This window comes from Aedes albopictus, chromosome 3, assembly GCF_035046485.1.
Source record: "Aedes albopictus strain Foshan chromosome 3, AalbF5, whole genome shotgun sequence".
NCBI lineage: Eukaryota > Metazoa > Arthropoda > Insecta > Diptera > Culicidae > Aedes > Aedes albopictus.
In genome coordinates, this window is record NC_085138.1 from 183,189,333 (window position 1) to 183,209,355 (window position 20,023).

Consider the following 20,023-nt stretch of genomic DNA (forward strand, 5'->3'; position numbering starts at 1 on the left):
AATTCATATTAAGTGGTGAAATTTTCACCAAGATCGGTTTATATATAATTCAAAACTCAAATCGCTTCAAAGTGAATTTCATAGGCACTTCTTAATAATTTGAAGGTCCGTTTGCACTATTTCGATCATAAAACTGTCAATACTGCTGCGATTCTCAATAAAATTGGACAGTGTTATCCTAATATAATAGCATGGTTTCAATCAAATTTCGAACCATTTTGTTTAAACACTTTCAAAGTTCAAAAACTTTGAATTTCACAATAAAATAAAACATTTTTGCATATTGCGACTTTTGGCTACATATACGACCGCAACTTTCTATCCGTTTGTACAAATCGAATAATATTTGTTTTAAATTTCACATACGTCACTTACAGAAAAAAATCATTGTAATCGGTTCAGTATTTATGGCTCGAGCGTTACATATATGTAAAAGATTTGTTATTTTTATTCTTCGTTTGTACAAGATTCCCAAAATCTTAATTTTTCGCATCAGAGATATCTTCATCAATACTAAACCGATTCTGATGAAATTTTGATGGCATTATCTGCACATAATAAACTGTTGCCGATTGAAAAATCAGCCATTTTGATTCATGCAATCAAAAGTTATACACTATTTTCCGTGGTGCAATTTGAATCGGGACACCCTTCACTTTCAAAACGCAAGACACGCATAAAATCATCTTAATCTTAAACCTAGATTGCTTATAACTCCAGCTTCCACTATTTGCATTCCACTATTTCAAGCTTTTATATACAGTAGAACCGGGCTGAGAATTCCTGGATTCGATTTCAGATCGGTCCAGGATCTTTTTCTAAGACCCTGACCCTGTCTACTTGTAACATATTTTCCCATACGGTATTACAAGGCTCTTTATCAAAAAGTCTCTACATGGAGTAATCCTAGAAGGAATCTTTGAAAAATTACCTAGACTAGAATCCCGATAGAAATCGTAGAAGGAATCCCGAAAAGGAATCCAGGAGAAATCCCTGAATAAATTCTGAAGGAATCCTTGAAGAAATCTCGCAAGGAATCTCGAGTGGATTTCCAGGAGAAATCCAGAAAAGAATTCCTGAAGGAGCCTTAGGAAAAATCTCTAAATCAACCCGGGAATAATCAATAAAGAAATCCCTGAACGAATTTTAGGGAAAACCTTTGGAGGAATCAATGAAGCAACTACGGGAGAAATCACTGAATAAATCCCGGGGAAAATTGCTGAAGAAATCCTGGGAGGAAGATGTATCGGAAGGAATCTCGAGAGAAACCCATGAAAGAATTCTGGAGAAACCACTAAAGGAGTCCCCGGAGGTATCTGTAAAGAAACCCCAAGAAGAATCAAGAAGGATTCCCTGGTGGACTCATGGAAAGAATGTTAGAGATAATTCCGAATGGAATCATCAAAAGGAGAACTTTCCTCTAGAGCCAGCCGACCTACTGATAGAGTAATACGGAATGACGAGAAAAATTGATAGGAATTATGATAAATCCATAGCCAGCTGACTAATCTTTTCACCGAGTTGAGGATGTTTTGCAGCTTTTCAATGCGCTTTCAACAGCAGATTTAACTCTGTTCCCTGGGCCTAGGTTGTCGATATTTACCATTCATCTAGAATTCTTGACAGTTGATTTGTGGAACTCTTTAAGTCATTAACAGAGTTTCAGCAAAAGAGATAACCAAGCGTACCAAGTTAAATCTGCTCATTAAAGAGATACTAGAGCACCATCTAGTGAGAAAGTGTGTTACTCACGGTCACGGTGTGTTGAAACAGGATTATTATCGCACTTTCATGAACCTAGAATATTTTTTCGTTATAAGTTAGCCTTAGCTGTTTATATTAACAATCTGGAGGTTAAAAAATCTTTCATCGGGCAAAATTAAAATAAATTCGATTTTAGTAGACGTAAAAACTTGAAGTATTTTAGGCAAAGTACGTTTAATTGGCAAATTGAGAGATAAATTTGTGAAAAAATTACCACTTGTTTTGGTGGGATTCGAACCCACGACTCCGTTATCGCTAGTCCGGCGCTTTAACCAACTAAGCTACAGAACAAGTTACAACTCTGCAGAATAGAAAGTCAAACTGGATTCGAAGCACCACCCTAAACCGGGTCCGTCTTTCACAACTTTATCTCTCTTTCGGCTCTTAGATGCCAATCTCCAATACCAATACCAATACGCGCACACTTGTTGTTGGTAGGCCGCGAGAGTGCGGGAGATTGGCATCTAAGAGCCGAAAGAGAGATAAAGTTGTGAAAGACGGACCCGGTTTAGGGTGGTGCTTCGAATCCAGTTTGACTTTCTATTCTGCAGAGTTGTAACTTGTTCTGTAGCTTAGTTGGTTAAAGCGCCGGACTAGCGATAACGGAGTCGTGGGTTCGAATCCCACCAAAACAAGTGGTAATTTTTTCACAAATTTATCTCTCAATTTGCCAATTAAACGTACTTTGCCTAAAATACTTCAAGTTTTTACGTCTATTTCAGACATACTAGCCGACTGGTATAGCCGGAAAAGGGCAATAAAATCATTGTCGATTTTAGTAGTTTACCACTTTTCTCATATAATATGGTATTACGGAAATCTGATGAACCTAAACTCCGCTACAAAAAGTCCCCTTTCTAATAATAAATTTGAAACCATTTAGAGAGATACGAACGCAAAAGTCTTTACAACGAGTTCAATTTTGTTTGGCGTTCGTTTCATGTGTCCAGCCCACTACAGTCTGCCGAAAGTCATTAATCATAAAAGTCTACATTCCTTCAATTTGTCTGGCACATAGATATTTGTAATGGAGGTAAACAAATACTTCCCATTAGTGTGACTCATACATTTGAGGAAGCACCATGTAACTGTGACTCGTACCATTTACAGCACATACTCTTCATGTGCTAATTTGCCTGAAATGGCGGATATTAGTTGCACATACTTTGCATGCCAGACCATGTAACGATACACGATTGCGAAACAATTAAGAAATTTTAGAATCCCAAAATGGCCGCCACATTGACCGGCTTTGGCACCTACTCACGATTTTGAGCGCACAAATCTCTTCGTAAACAAAACCAGCGCACCTGATCTTCTGATTTTAAGCTTATTACAAGTGAGCAAGCACAGAATAATGAAATACACTGTTGCAAGCTTCAAGCTTTTCGAGATTTGTGCGTCTGAAGTTCTGATGCACTGTTGAAGCGGGATTTCAAGACGTTTGTCCTTAAATAAATATGGTGACTTAATCACGCGTATTTTTTAACATTCATGTTAACTGTAAATTAAGTGCTCAAAAGCTAGTTTAGCAGAAATATTGCTAGTGCTTCGAATATAATTAGAACTTATATATATTCTGCTCTGATTTTGTAGGGCTCGATGTTTTACTAACAAGTGATAATTCATTCTATGAATATTTTTGTTCTCATGTTGGACACATAGGGACGATTCCTTCATCCTGGCTTAGGCGTTAAACCAGGTTTAACTATATGGGTAAGCCTGGTTTACTGTTCGAATGAGTGTAATCAGTTTCGTACTCATTCGGAGAAGGTATTCTGCTTAGAGGGTTCGAAAAGTCGGTACAAGATCTGGTTTACTGATTAATCCGAGGTGAAGAAATCAGCCCTTAGGGAATAGCTTTTTATTACTCTTTCGGTACACGCCCTTAATACACGTACTTTAAGGTAAGCATATTTAATAATTTTTTTTTATTATGAAATCAATCAATGTTTGATTGAAACAGTTTAAGATATGAAGATGATGAACCTGGGCATGACATTCAAATTGCATATCATGACTAGATAATATCGCCTTAACCCGCTGTTTCTTCTTACCTTACCCGTTTCAACTTGTCCCGGTGTACCTTATTTAATACCAAATGTATAATAATCATTTATGAATGCATTAACATAATATGACAGCACCAATCGTTTGTATTTTGTGTCATCTTTTTGTTATTGGAGACTCAACAGTTTACTTAACCCTAAAGGTATCGATTTATAAGTAACAAGGAAATATACCTTTGAAAATTTTAAGATTTTGTATGGACAAAAGTCCTTAACAGATCAGTGGCAGAACTTTTACAAATAAGTCATGCACGATCAGTATAGTCGACTCATAATTTTTGGCAAATATCCTAAAGTGGATGTGGTTTGGCATGCAAAGTATGTGCAACTAAACCAGCGATTTCAGGCAAAATAGCACATGAAGAGTATGTGCTACAAATGGTACGAGCCACAGGTGTATGGTGCTTCCTCAAATGTATGAGTTGCACTAATGGGAAGAATTTGTATACCTCCATTACAAATATCTATGTGCCAGACAAATGGAAGGGATGTAGACTTTTATGATTAATGACTTTCGGCAGACTGTAGTGGGCTGGACACATGAAACGAACGCTAAACAAATTTAAACTCGTTGTAAAAACTTTTGCATTCGTTTCTCTCTAAATGGTTTCAAATTTATTATTAGAAAGGGGACTTTTTCTAGCGGAGTTTAGGTTCATCAGATTTGCATAATACCATATCATATGGGAAAAGTGGTAAACTACTAAAATCGAATTTATTTTCGTTTTCCCCGATGAAAGATTTTTTAACCTCCAGAATCTTAATATATACAGCTAAGACTAACTTATAACGAAAAAATATTCTAGGTTCATGAAAGTGCGATAATAATCCTGTTTCAACACACCGTGTACTAGAGATTATTTGAATAAACAAACCTACCGTAGATAGATACATGATTTTTTTTCCTTAACGGAGACCTTGCCAACCCACTTCTTGCGAAGGGGGTAGCCTCGCCACTACCGCTACCTATTTGATATCAAAATTAATCCCACGAGTAGTACGGGAAAGCAGGTCCACCACGCCAGAGCCCTGCATTAACGCGGTAAGGGACGAAACACTGTGGGGGTGCCCAGGTACCCCACAGGCTCCGTTAACGATCGAGCATCTTTTTCTCCCCCTCGATCACTAATTCCTCGGCACAGGTCGCTTGACACCTTGAGTTGGGGTTAGTAGTCCTATTTTTAGCCAGCAACTACGCAGCTGACTCGCAAAGGCAGGGGTTCGTCAATCCCCGGGACTATAATCCTTGCTGCCCGATGGACAACGCCCGTCTAGCCGATGCGGTAAGCGCACGGGTATTCAGCATGACCGAGGGTGGTGAATTCGATTCCAGGATTCGATTCATGGTCAGTCCAGGAACTCTTAGTAAAGGAAATTTTCTTACCTTCATTGGGCATGGAGTATATCAGAAAGGTCGAGGCTATTGAAAGTTCTTTAATATGCCTGTTAGTTGGTTATTGGTAAGTTGAAATACGCACGTTCTGCACGTTTTGATTCCGCCCACTGGATAACTGACACTGACACTGAGGAAGATTGCAAGTGGTAGCCGAAATATTCGTATCTGTTAAAGGATAAGCAATAAAAGACGCAGTGGCGTTGCCAGAAATCTGCTCTGGGAGGGGTTTTCGATGATCAATAATACTTTTTTTTTATTTGACACTCACATTTCGTGAATAAATACACTAAATTTGAGCCGTAGGTTCAAAAAAGCGACGCAGCCGAAATTTTTTGCATCCTAAAGCGTTTTATACTGGAAATTTGTTCCAGAAATTTTGGCACTGGGGGGGCATCGCATCACACTGCCGATGGGGTTGCGTATTCGTTCGGGACTACCCGTTTGCTGCATCTATCTCGACTCGCTTCAGTAAAGGGAAGTGAATATGAATTAAATGAGGTGAATACGTGGACCCCTGCTTCCACAGTTTTTAACTGAGAGTTTGTTTTACCAAAGACAATTGTGCGTTTGCATCTTGACTTGACTTTCGTGCAATAGGTATGAAGACACTAAAAAATTACTATCAGTAAAAGTTATACTATATGCTTCAGTTGCCCAGAATTGAAAAAATAATACAATAATGCTCAAATATTGGGGGTTGAAAGGTTAATGAGTTAAATTTGACCAAGAATTAAATTTTGGACAGTCATATCACGGGATAAATGACTATTTTTGGTTTACTATAAGTTGGCAAAACTGAATGATAACATCTTGGAAGGGAGCTAGACTGTAGAGCCTTAAAACCATCGCTACTCTAATTTAGCACCTTCAGTGCATTCTGTATTGTTCTCTCCTTCCATTTTGATTTCTGAATTCCCCAGCACGGGAGGCGCAAAACACGTAGGTAATACGAGAGGTCTCGTGCTGTCTGATGTTGTTTTACAACTCGCTAAGATTAACACCGGTAATGGGCTTGATGGGCGCGAAAACGGATCAAGTCATACACATAACGGGGCTTGGTTGAAAATTCACTTCTCAAGATTGGTTGGTTCACTTCGAAAGCCGGTTACGGTAATGTTTGCAGCTCAACCAAGAAAATGCCAGCTGACGCCACCCATAGAGGAGTGGGTTTGCAAATGTGTAACTTTGGGGGTTGTTCGTGAAAAACTTCCTCTCGTTGGTTGCGATTGAAGGATAAATTCTGCAATCTTTGTTTCGGCGTTTTTGCACGAAAGGAGATGTACGGTTGGAAGATTGTGAATAGCCGTTTAATTCCAGCAAAGATTAACATGATTTATGAATTGCCCCCTAGTAAGCATGGGGAGTGCTACTCGCTGTTGAGCGGTAATGTACTTTGATAGCTTATATCAAAATTCGCGCGAAAAGTGGTATATGCGGAAGAAAGCTGTTTGTTCCATAAGCTGCCATCTTAATAGAGTGATTTATTTGCGTGAAAGCAGAAACTTCGTACGACAGGCTGGAACATTTTCGCTGGGCTACAAAGTGGGAAGTTGTGTTACATGCTTTGCTGCCGTGTGGAGCATAGTTGTCCCATGTTAATACGGATTCCCATAGAACATGGGACAACTATGCTGCACACGGCAGTTTGGTGCTCGATCACTTTTTTTCTTTTCATTGAATTCGCATGGAATGTTATTCATCTAGACAAATGTGTTAAAATTCCCGCATTTATGTAATATATTGTGACAGGTGTTTTTTTAATTTTTAAGCGCCTGGTGGCATAAATTATGTAAACAGTAAATTGAAATGTATTAGGAATTCCTTTTACAAAACACTAGGAGACATTTTTGGAAAATTTTCCAGAGAAACTCCTGCTATAAAAACATATTATTGAAATACAAAATTTTCGAAAAATTTTCAGCGGACAATTTTGTGCTGGATATGAAGAAGAATTTTACAGAATAAGAATAAAACAAAGGTATTCATATTTTATTTCCAAATTGCAAGAGCTCTAGAAAATGCTCCGTAAGAAAAAATATTTTCGAAAATTCAATATTAAAAAATAAAATAATAACAACGTTTAAAAAAGTGAATATTTTTCATAAAAAAAATCAAAATCTTCCGCTTTAAAAAATTGGGATAGAAGCCACGTTAAGTTACAAAAAGTTGCGTAACCGAATTGAAAAATGCATAAACAAATCATTTTTTTTTATAATTGATTATAATCAATTTATTTTGGACCCATAAAATGTATCGAAAATGCACAAAATGAATCAACAATTGCGTAAAAAATGTATTTTTCCAACCAAAAAGTATGTATTTTTCATTAATAAATCCAATTTTTTCATAATAAATTTGAAAATATCAAAAAAGCAATTAAAAACCCAAAAATGCTATGAATATAAAAATATATTTAAATTATCAATTAATGTGAAATAACGAGCAATTAAGTTTTTAAAAACATTTGCGAGAAATTTTGAACATTTATATATTTGAAAATGCAGAGGCATACGTGGGACCGCACACGGTTGAATGAAATTTTTCTGTTAATTTTTGGCCGAGGAAGGCCGAATGAGGCAAAAAACATGTCACATTTGAGAGTTTTTGAAAATCGATTTTTTTACGTTTTGAACGGGGACTTGAACTTGACTAAAGACTAAAGACGTCAAAAACACAGTGGGCAAGACAAAGTCTGCCGGGGACAGCTAGTAGTAGATAAAACTTTCTAGAAACTGTTTCAGAGTTTTTTTTTAGCGAGTGAGTTTGAGAAACTTTTGTCAAAGTTTTACCCAATTCTTTAGAAGAGCATACGAAGAAGAGATATGGATGCTTGTACTGACTACTTTTTATGTTTGTTTGTCTATTTTCAAAGAAAATTACGAAAAAACATTAACCCTCTAATACCCAAATTTTTGATTTTGATCTAAATATTATTTTACGTCATCTAAAATCGATCTAAACATGTTTTGGAAGATGATTCTTTTTAATTCTCGATTTCGTGAATATCAGTTTTTGATTTTTCTAATTTTTATTTTTGAATATCCCCACACTTTTATATTTTTCCTGGAAGCCAATTTGGGGAACGGACTTTTTGAGATAAAAACATTTTGAGATTTTATGATTATTGTTGAAATATTATTTTTTTAATTTTTTTTCACTGAAAATTTTATTTTCCGTGTAATTTTAAGGAAAATAATTTAAGAGTGTATTCGATTCCCTTAAACTATTAAACAAGGATAGAATGATTTGGGAAAAATTTAAAATATGTTAATTGTAGCGATTCAATACAAAATAAACAATGACTTCTAAAAGGTGACTAAAACATCAATTTTTCAATGATTTTAAAAAAATGTAAATACGCTTTAAAATACACCAAAAACTATTTTGAGATATACAAAACAGTCCTAAATATCAGCCAAAAATATAAAAAAAATGATTTACCATGAAACAAAAATTACAAAAATGCTCAAACTATACCCCGTCTAAATGCGGGATTGGGTATTAGAGGGTTAACTATTATTATTATTATAGTTCAATTGGAGATTTCCTTTGACTATTTCTTGTTGAATATCCGATGGATCTTTGGAGCAATCTTTAACGTACGTTTCACATGCACGGAAATATCCCTGACACACTGTAATGTTACATTGATTAACTTTCACAAAATCAAAAAATAAGTTATTTCATGGAAAATTCTGCCCGAATTTATGACAACATTCTCATACAGAATGATTTGGCACAATTCCCGCCATTAAAAATTATAAATGGAATTGAAGGAAAATTCATTCATTCTTTCGGTACATTATTAAAAGACTACGTAGCCGTTTCTAAGAAAAAGTCGAAACTTTACAGTCGAGTACTGGAAAAACTTGTAGTTAGAAGGCACGAAATGTTGCTAATTGACAAATTGAGAGCTGAAATTTGTGAAAAAAATCGCGTTCTGGTGGGATTCGAACCCACGACTCCGTATTTGCTGGACCGGTGCTTTAACCAATTAAGCCACAGTACATGTAACGATTCTGCGGAATAGAAAGTCAAACATATCCTTCTTCCTAGTAACACACTTATCACAGAAGAGTCTCGGCGGTGCAGGTTTTTGTTGCGCAGAAGTTACTGTGACTTACTTCTAGCAAGTAAGTGTTTTTTTGTTAGAAGTAAGTCACAGTGACTACTGCGCAACAAAAACCAGAGCCGCCGTGACTCTTCTGTGACAAGTGTGTTACTTGGGCTCTCTTTCGGCTTAGATGGCAATACATGAGTTGTGGCTTAGTTGGTTAAAGCGCCAGTCTAGCGAATACGGAGTCATGGGTTCGAATCTCACCAGAACGTGATCCATTTCTTTGCTAAGCATATGTTATCCCTTTTTCATCTAACTCAAAACAAAGGAATGAATGACGTTTGTTTTGCGACACGGACACAACACTTATCGTTCTTACAAAACATAAAAAGGAATTAAACATTTACATTTCCGTCGACCGGTTCCTAGCTAGATGTTGCCCATCTACAGGACGATGTCCAACTTAGGACGAAAATAAAAACTGCTTCGTACGTACTGCCGTACACGTTAGAGGGAGATGAAACTATTTCATGTTTTCATACAGAAAAACTTGTAGTTAGAAGGCACAGGATGTTGCTAATTGACAAATTGAGATATGAATTTGTTAAAAAAAATCGCGTACTGGTGGGATTCGAACACACCACTTCGTATTCACTAGACCGGTGATTTAACCAACTAAGCCACAGAACAGGTAAAGATTCTGCGGAATAGAAAGCCAAACTGAACCCGAGCACACACCATGAACATTCCTTTTTTCGCGAACCATCTCTCGTTCGGCTTAGATGCCAATCCACAACACATCCACGCCACGTTTGTGCCCAATAACTAGAACTAAACTGGGATCGGGGAGGGGCTCGCATACCCGAGAAGGGGGGTTATATATAGGCCTCCTTCCAGCAACGCTATTGTAGAACAAACTCAATTTGAACTTCTATGACCAGTTCATCGACATTTAGATGATGGTGTTGTTGAGGTCTGCTTGGAGAAGTTGAATGCGTACAGTAAATGCCAAGTAATCTAACTCTGGGGAACACGTATTACTTGGAAAATACATTATAGTAAATGGCAAATACAAATATGTACCGATGGATACATTATTGGGGAAATTATGAAAAAAAAACACATTTCCGGTGAGATTTGAACTCACGACCCTTATATGCTAGACAAGTATTTTACTAACTAAGCTACCGAACCAATTATTGACACGGCATTTTAGTTTTTATAAGATAATTAAAATCTCTCCTAACCTTTTTTTAAAAATCTAGAAAAATGTCAAAACGAACGTGCATAAAAATTTTATGAACGCATTTCCCAAAAAAATGGTTTGGAATGTGCGCTGTGGTGCATAGTTGATCGAACAAATACAAAATGGCCAAGTTGAAGATGCTGTATTTATGGTTTGCTTTGATGGATTGAGCGAAGTTTTTGACACGGACCTTCTAATATGCTGAATTTTATGTACCTACACGAAGTACAACATGTTTTTGTTCACAGGACTGGGCGTGACAAGGCGTTGAAAAATGTGCAAATGTGATCGAACAGCGGTACCCCTTTGATTTACACGCGTGCCGCTGTCCGTCCACTTTTGCACATTTTTCAACGCCTTGTCGCGCCCAGGGCTGTAAACGAAAACATTTTGTACGTGTACGAAAATTCAGCATATGTAGTTCCGTGTCAAAAATTAAGCTAAATCCATCAAAGCAAACTAGTTACAGCATCTCAAACTTGGCCATTTTGTATAAAATTATGCACCTCACTGTACTTCTACGTGTATTCTCATCTTTGTGGTGCCTGACTATAGAATAGTATATATACTACTAACAAGCGCCTTGGGCCACCCTGTATAAATTCGTTGGTTTGAAAATTATTTTTATTTATATATATTCATATTACATGTTTATTAAACTAACCTCTTCTCATGGTCTATAATAATGACTGATTTTTTAAACTTCAAACTGAACTTCGACTAACATTATATATGTACTACGTTCCATTCATCACTAATCCCACTGCTACTGACATTCCGACCAGCTATAAGAAAATGCTATAACTTTTGTTTCCAGCAGCAACACCACCTAGCCTAACATTCCCCATAGCAATAAACGTGATAATCCTCGAGTTTAAGTGAGCTTTCCGTTTTATGTTGCTTTTCGCGTTCCCCCCTACAACGGACAGAAGACGTCCATGTCCCACCACTAAACGCAAAGTGTTCCGCTGACTGAAACCGGTGAAAAGTGTGCGTGTGAGTGATTATATCTACAACACATTCCAAGAGTAACGAAAATCCCACCCCGAAGCCAACTGAGGCGATAAAGTGACCTCTCTGTGCCGCCGTTGCCGTCGTCATGGCCGGTCCGCACTTCGACGAGTCCACGGTGACGACCCCGTCCATAACCGGTGGGGTCGTCGTCAACACGGCATCGCTCAGCCTTTCACGGCCAACGAATTACGACAGCTCCATTTGCACGATCGATGATTTCATATCCCACCTGCAGCACAAAGATCTGGAAAACGATGTCTCCAAGTACTTGAGCCACAACAAGCGACCGCTGTGCCGCCGGGTGTTCAACTACCTGCGAACCGCCTGGATGGGAGCAAAGTTTTCCTCGAGTTCTGGTATTTATCATAGCTGTTCTAATACCGTTCACATTTTTCACATTTTTTTCGTTATCCCTTTTCCTTGTGTATCACCTTCCGGTAAGTTGCTTTTATCGTTTTTATTGCTTAGTAAAATATTCATTTTGATTGATAGATGTCCGTCCATTGCACCTGCCGATTTTCATGTTCTTTATGATATTTTGCTTTAATTTGTTTCGCAATAGTATAATATTAGCTTCATCTGAATTGCGCTTAAATAATTGTGTTTGAAACTTAGAATCGTTTATATATTGATATAAGCTTGGATATAAGAATACCAAACAGCAACTTCAAAATCTTCTGTTATAATTGTTTATGCATCTGAGTCTAATCTGAGTAGGCAATAACAGAGATAACCAATGCACATTTTTGAGCTTCTTGTTCTGTTCATTTACACATTTATTTTCCGAATGTTTTCTTCTAAGGTACAGTCATAGGTCACCTACACACTAAACGCTTTCAGCAATATTTTGCTGATTTTTGCCGAGCTGAAGGGTCCAGCAATTTTTTTTTGCTGAACTTTCAGAAAAATTTGCTGAATTTCGGCAAAACGTTACTGGTGATCAGCAGAGTTCAATGAACAAATTAGCAAAATTTTGCTGAAGCCTTCAGCTCGGCAAAATTCAGCAAAATTTTGCTGAAACTCTCAATCGATGTTTGGTGTGTACATACACTTATGGGTCATTTTCATTTATCATGATGAACAGGCTGACTTAATTGTGACATAGTGACCCATAATTGTGCAATGAGTGTAACCGCATTCAAATTATTGTTCAAAATTTGTATGCGCATAAGGTCAGAAATTATAATTTGAACTAGTGAAATTGTAATCTTAATTTGAACCATTAAAACCTATTAAAACTACAAAGGGTATGTGTGCCATCAGTAATCTCACGCTCCCATATTCATCCTATTCGAAAACATGCGATTACGGCACCGATTGATTCCGTTCTTTTTTGTTTTCATGGGTGCTCACTTCTAACAAAAAATATAAAGACTTATAAGAAACAAAACAAACAGCGCTTCAATCCTTTGTTTTTCTTAGGATAAAAATGGGAGGCACATGCTTAATAAAGGAACCAATACCCTACTACTTGAGCAAATATTGTCCCGCAAAAGGTGCTAAACGATTTTCCGTAATAGAACCTGGTAACATTTCATTGAAAATAGGCAATTGAAAAATCACTGTGATTTCACCAATTTCCCCCCAGAGGAAGCACATTTTCGGTGCTCTCGTAGAGCTCACACATTGCATTACACGCAATAAGTCAGCTCTGTGAGAAAGCATTGGTTGCAAAAGCAGTCACGCCCTTTTGAAATATTGGTGGCGATTCAGCTTCCAAATTCCTGAAGAACTACGAGCATTCTGAGTTGAAATTTCACAGCCAAATACTAAAATTAGCAGTTCCATGTGATTTTTAATTGTTTAACATTTAAGGTTGTTTTGTGAGCTGCTCGAGCTGCCGCCAGTAGTTCAAATCTAGATTAAAATTGGCTCAAATTTTGATTACGATGGTTCAATTAAGATGAACATCTTTGTTGATAATCAAATTTTTCAATGAGATTTGGAGCAAATACAAACTTTTTATCTTTTTTACATTTTACATAAAGCTGTCATGTAGGGTATGTGTTCCATCAGTAATCTCACGCTCCCATATTCATCATATTCGGAAACAAACAATTAAGGCACCGATTGACTCCGTTCTTTTTGTTCTCATGCGTGCTCACTCCTAACAAAAAATACAAAAATAAGAAACAAAACAAACAACGCTTCATTCCTTTGTTTTTCGTAGGATGAAAATGGGAGCCACATGCTTAATAAGGGAACCAGTACCCTACATGAGATTTTACCGTACCAAGTTATTTTCATGTTGAAGAAAATATCGGTCAAAATTTCCGCTGCTTCAGAAAACCGCAAAGCTCAACTCATACTTAATTATTTATCCTAACCCGATTATTTTTCATGCATATGGGTAACTTTTATGTAACTGAAATTTATGCACACAACTATACAGGGTGTTAGGTTCGTGAGTGCAAACATTTTAAAGAGTGATAGAGGACCATAAATGGTGAATAAAAATGTTCTACGCATATGCTCAAATCTTAACCGTTATGTAGTTATTGAACTTTCCATGTTTTTGACTATTATTGCCTTAACTGGCTATAACCTGAAAATGGTCATCAAAATTTACAAGAAAACGGTAAGAGATAGAAGTTTGATGTCAAAGAACGAATTGTAGAGTGGAACAGGGCCACAACTTTGCCTAATAAAGAATTTTAAATTATTGTGCATTTTCATAGATAATTGACAAAAACAAATTAAAACACACTACTTTTGAGCTGTTTGCTCTAGATAACTTAGTTATTTAACTAAACCAATCAATTCAAAGATGTCATTTGATAGAAAATTCAATAATCTTTCGATAAGGGTAAAAAACAACTGCGATAAGTTTGACCATTTTCAAGTTATAGCCAGTTAAGGCAATAATAGTCAAAAACATGGGAAGTTCAGTAGCTACGTAACGGTTGAGGTTTGATCATACGCGTTGAGCAATTTTTTTCACCATTCCTGAGTGCAAACTTTTTAAAGGGTGATAGAGGACTACTATCACCCTTTAAAAAGTTTGCACTCAGGAATTTAACACCCTGTGTATAGCCTTGGCGTGTGGGTTCTAAAGGGCACGATCGGTGATGATACTAGATTTGTAGTAATGAGCTGATTTTTTGTATGGTGAAAAGGCGAATAATTATTCTCCGTTTCTGCAAGGAAATCGTGTGTATTATGAATCATTGTCTAATTTGATGCTGTTTGAACAAAACTTTGGAAAACTGTACTGTTGAAAAGACAAGAAATGGAGAAAACACAGTTTTCCAATGTTTTGTTCAAACAGCATCAAATTAGACAATGATTCATAATACCCACGATTTCCTTGCAGAAACGGAGAATAGACCTTCTCACCAAACAAAAATTCAGCTTATTACTACAAATCTAGTACTTTGCTGGTCGTGTCCTATTCCCGCTTCAGACGGGCAAAACTTTTCGTCAAACGTAAAATTCTCCACTCGGTGTTATTATTGTGTTGTCCGTTGGCAAATGTTAGTAATTGTCTATTTATGTTAAAAACTCGCGTCGACGATGGTCTAAGTAATCTTCTATGTGCAAGCTAAGAAAATGCTTCTAGTTTTCTTACAGTAAGTCCTAAGAGTCAAGACCAAATAATTTTGCTAAGCCTTAAAGAATGTCTCAAAAAAAATCGCATGGGATTGGCTCGCAATTACTAGCAAAAGGAAATCTCCTGGAATTCCTCCACGGTTTTCAACTAGGCCTTTATTGTGCCCCACCAGATTTTTTTCCAAATGTATCGTTGGAATTTGTTTTCAGTAATATATACCGCATTTAGTTCACTACTGGACTGCGAACTGCGACATTATAAGTGCGAAAACGTAAATAAAAGTCCGCGATTGCATCAAATCAGGTTGATGTCTTCGGCGCACTATTTCTTCAATCTATAGAGAACAAGTGCTCTGAAGACACCGAGTTGATTTGATGCAATCGCGCACTTTTATTAGCGTTTTCGCACTCGTGAAAACTAGTGCGATAGTCCAGTGGTGAACTAAATGCGCTATACATTAAGCGTTAAACTGTGATTTCTTCAGGGAATTAATTATAAAACTCACTCCTCCTAGTAATTTTTGAATCCTGATACATATATACAGCCATTCCATTGTCAACTTGGTGGGTTTGTAGTTTATCGAAAATAACACTAGTTTACAAAATAAAACGAAAGTCGTGAACTTCTGTCAACGACCAAAGTTTTTGAAGTACAATTTAGCACTGATTTCAGAACCGTGCTTTAAAAAATTTTAAGTTGAGCAGTTTTTGAGTTTTAGCTCAATATTGAGTTTTACAATTTTTAAAAATATGAAATTTACCAAAATTCAAATATCTTGCGTTTTGTTCGACCAATTTCAAATCTTTTTCCATAAATTAAAAGCTGAATACAATATCATTCGATCATCTGAGTGCAGTATTTGCGTCAGATTGCTAAAATTCAAAATATTGGCGAGTTTTAGGGACGATTTCCTTAAATTTTAGCCAAATTTCCAAAAATATATGAAGAAATGTATTTTTTTCAATAAGAAAAAACAATCTAAAAATTCTTTCTCAACGTTAATTTGACATTTCATATGTAGGCCAGTTACAGTAAAAAATTCAGCTTAATCGGAGCATTGATAACGGAGAATGAGATGTGTGAAGTGAGCGACGTTGCTTAAAAATAGAACAAAAATCGATATCAAATCATCAACCTTGTATGGAAAGTCGAAAAAAATTCCGCTCTACTGCAATTTTTTTCCTTCGCGTTTTTGAACTCAGGGCATGATTCTACACCAAAAATGATCATCAGCTTACCGAGTTCAAAAATGCTGTAAACTAGTGTAATTAGACCTGTATTTTTTTTTTTTATTTCGTCATTAGGGTGATCGATCAATTTTATGATAGAGTGGTCCAAAAAATCATGTTTTTTCAAAACTATTTTTTTTTTCAAATTATAACTTTTGAGCCAGTTGACCGAATTTAAACTTTTTTTTTGTTTGAAATCTATTGAATTCTAGATTTCAGGAAAAGTACGTTGAAGGGGCTAAATTGTGTTTTGTGCAAATAATATGCAATTATATTAGTTTTTTTACGTTTTCATGGTCTCGGGATCAAATAGGTACCGTCGTTGGGGGTGAGAATGGGTCAAAAAACGATACTCAAAGATAGTTTGTTAAATAACAAATGCAATTGAAGTCGGAGTAACTTTTTATTTGGTATGTATACTCTCCTATGTGGTAATGATAGTTTAGCAAGAAAGTATCACGTTATATGAATTGCTTAGTAAACTACAAATGATTGAGAATTGACTCAATCTCACCCTTAGAGGGGGTGAGAATGGGTCAAAGTATTCGAAATCACCTATCTTAGAATATAAATTAATTTTATTGATCATATATAGTAAACCTACTTAAAACACAATGTTATCATGACAAATAAAGCTTAGGTAATTTTAAAAGATGATTAACCCACCTAAAAGGGCTAATACAACGGGAAAAATGGTCGAAATTTGATAATATAACGTTTGTATACTGTATCATCATTTTTAGCCATCATAATCATCCTCATTAAGAGTTTCAACCTCCATGAGAGGAGGAGAAATCACAATGAGGGAGGGGCGATGAAAGAATGAAAGATTGATTGTAAAAAAACATGCTAGTTTTTGTATACTGCATAAGAAATGTCTAACCAAACCCTCCGTTATAAACTCTTATGTACATGATCATTGGCCTCTATATTGCTAAAGCAAATCACTCCATTTCAAGATAGTGGGTCTTTCAAATATTATGTTAAGTCTATTTTGTGAGCTTCCGATATTGCAGTACACTAAAGATTAGCTGATGATTAGAGGAGCTGTCCACACGCATGGGTGTATTGTTATGAATGATTTTAGGCACTAAACGTATTAACACACTCGTTTGACGCTTCTCGACATATTTTTGAAAGAAAGCGTGCTTTAGTGAAAATGCGGTAAACATGGCACCACTCTAACGTCAAATGGGGACTGGATAACAAGTTGAATTTTTAGTTAAGGTTACGTGCACTCGATAACTTGCTTGACCCAATCTCACCCCCATTCTTAATATTTAGACATGGGGTCGAAAATATTAAGTTTTTAAATAATAAGAGCAATGACAGCCCGCTTTTTTATTACATCAAACAGGTAATACCTACAGCTAACCACTTATAAGAAAATTTATGGTTAGGTACTTGTATTAAACATTACGAAGGTGAATTTTATTCAGAGTGATTTACTAGTAGTTTCATCATATAAGTTTAACCACAAATTTAACAAAAAACGATTATTGCAAAACATCTTATTCTGCACCATGACGTGTAAAAACATCTCCCCTTTGAAATAATATAAAGTTTTCAATATAAATTATCGATAGTTATTGACCTATTTCAAATTTTATGTTTCTCTGTTTTGACCCAATCTCACCCCCCAGACCCATTGTCACCCCCATCGACGGTACCCTGATTTTATTTTTTTATCAAAAAAAAATATGTTTATTTATGCAATTCAGTATCACAATTTTCATTTTATAGAACTTATTTCGGTATAATAATGGCTAACTTTTCCACATTAGTCCATTATGCAACTGAAATGAGTTGAATTATGCAACACTCACTCAAAGTGCAAATTTTCGGTAATACCAATCCGTGTGGTCAATTATGAATTTCAAATAACTCAACGTACATATGTATGTACATATGGGTAAATTATTGGTTAAATTGGGGAAAAAATTCACAGCTCAGGTGAGATTTGAACTCACGACCTTTATTCGCTAGACAAGTGCTTTACCAACTAAGCTACCGAAACAATTAATGACCCGGCAACATAGTTTTCATAAGGTTCAATTCTAATCTCATCGATCTATATCATCTTCCCCTAAACCGCAAATTTAACCATCTCTGTTGTACATATGTACGAAGAGCGAAAGCGATTTGTTTATTGTTTAAAACTGTATGCCTATCATACAGGCACCGCTTACTCAACCACTTGCAGCAGAGGAAGAACAATTGCAACCTGGAAGGCGATCAAACGCATCGTTCGCATTCTGTTTGATACGACGGATAACTACGTAGAGGTAGATGCTCGAAAACGACTCACTCAAAGTGCAAATTTTCGGTAATACCAATCCGTGTGGTTAAAAGTTGGTAAAGCACTTGTCTAGCGAATAAGGGTCGTGAGTTCAAATCTCACCTGAGCTGTGAATTTTTTCCCCAATTTAACCAATAATTTACCCATATGTACATACATATGTACGTTGAGTTATTTGAAATTCATAATTGACCACACGGATTGGTATTACCGAAAATTTGCACTTTGAGTGAGTGTTGCATAATTCAACTCATTTCAGTTGCATAATGGACTAATGTGGAAAAGTTAGCCATTATTATACCGAAATAAGTTCTATAAAATGAAAATTGTGATACTGAATTGCATAAATAAACATATTTTTTTTGATAAAAAAATAAAATCAGGGTACCGTCGATGGGGGTGACAATGGGTCTGGGGGGTGAGATTGGGTCAAAACAGAGAAACATAAAATTTGAAATAGGTCAATAACTATCGATAATTTATATTGAAAACTTTATATTATTTCAAAGGGGAGATGTTTTTACACGTCATGGTGCAGAATAAGATGTTTTGCAATAATCGTTTTTTGTTAAATTTGTGGTTAAACTTATATGATGAAACTACTAGTAAATCACTCTGAATAAAATTCACCTTCGTAATGTTTAATACAAGTACCTAACCATAAATTTTCTTATAAGTGGTTAGCTGTAGGTATTACCTGTTTGATGTAATAAAAAAGCGGGCTGTCATTGCTCTTATTATTTAAAAACTTAATATTTTCGACCCCATGTCTAAATATTAAGAATGGGGGTGAGATTGGGTCAAGCAAGTTATCGAGTGCACGTAACCTTAACTAAAAATTCAACTTGTTATCCAGTCCCCATTTGACGTTAGAGTGGTGCCATGTTTACCGCATTTTCACTAAAGCACGCTTTCTTTCAAAAATATGTCGAGAAGCGTCAAACGAGTGTGTTAATACGTTTAGTGCCTAAAATCATTCATAACAATACACCCATGCGTGTGGACAGCTCCTCTAATCATCAGCTAATCTTTAGTGTACTGCAATATCGGAAGCTCACAAAATAGACTTAACATAATATTTGAAAGACCCACTATCTTGAAATGGAGTGATTTGCTTTAGCAATATAGAGGCCAATGATCATGTACATAAGAGTTTATAACGGAGGGTTTGGTTAGACATTTCTTATGCAGTATACAAAAACTAGCATGTTTTTTTTACAATCAATCTTTCATTCTTTCATCGCCCCTCCCTCATTGTGATTTCTCCTCCTCTCATGGAGGTTGAAACTCTTAATGAGGATGATTATGATGGCTAAAAATGATGATACAGTATACAAACGTTATATTATCAAATTTCGACCATTTTTCCCGTTGTATTAGCCCTTTTAGGTGGGTTAAT

At 36.1% G+C, this 20,023-nt stretch overlaps 1 protein-coding gene across 8 annotated transcripts in view; it reads left to right on the top strand.

Moving 5' to 3' along the window:
• LOC109429237 (Kv channel-interacting protein 4) overlaps window positions 1–20,023 on the top strand; it is a 165,227-nt gene that overhangs the window by 111,930 nt on the left and 33,274 nt on the right. For 4 of the 8 annotated variants that reach the window (XM_062856282.1, XM_062856280.1, XM_062856278.1 and 1 more), the window contains one exon: window positions 11,350–11,902. The exons of 2 other annotated variants lie outside the window; for them this stretch is intronic. In XM_062856282.1, the coding sequence (XP_062712266.1) occupies window positions 11,632–11,902 (271 nt within the window). In that variant the 5' untranslated portion in view covers window positions 11,350–11,631. The remainder of the gene's footprint in view (window positions 1–11,349; window positions 11,903–20,023) is intronic. 2 more of the 8 variants (XM_029862850.2, XM_062856279.1) reach the window with 1 other exon arrangement.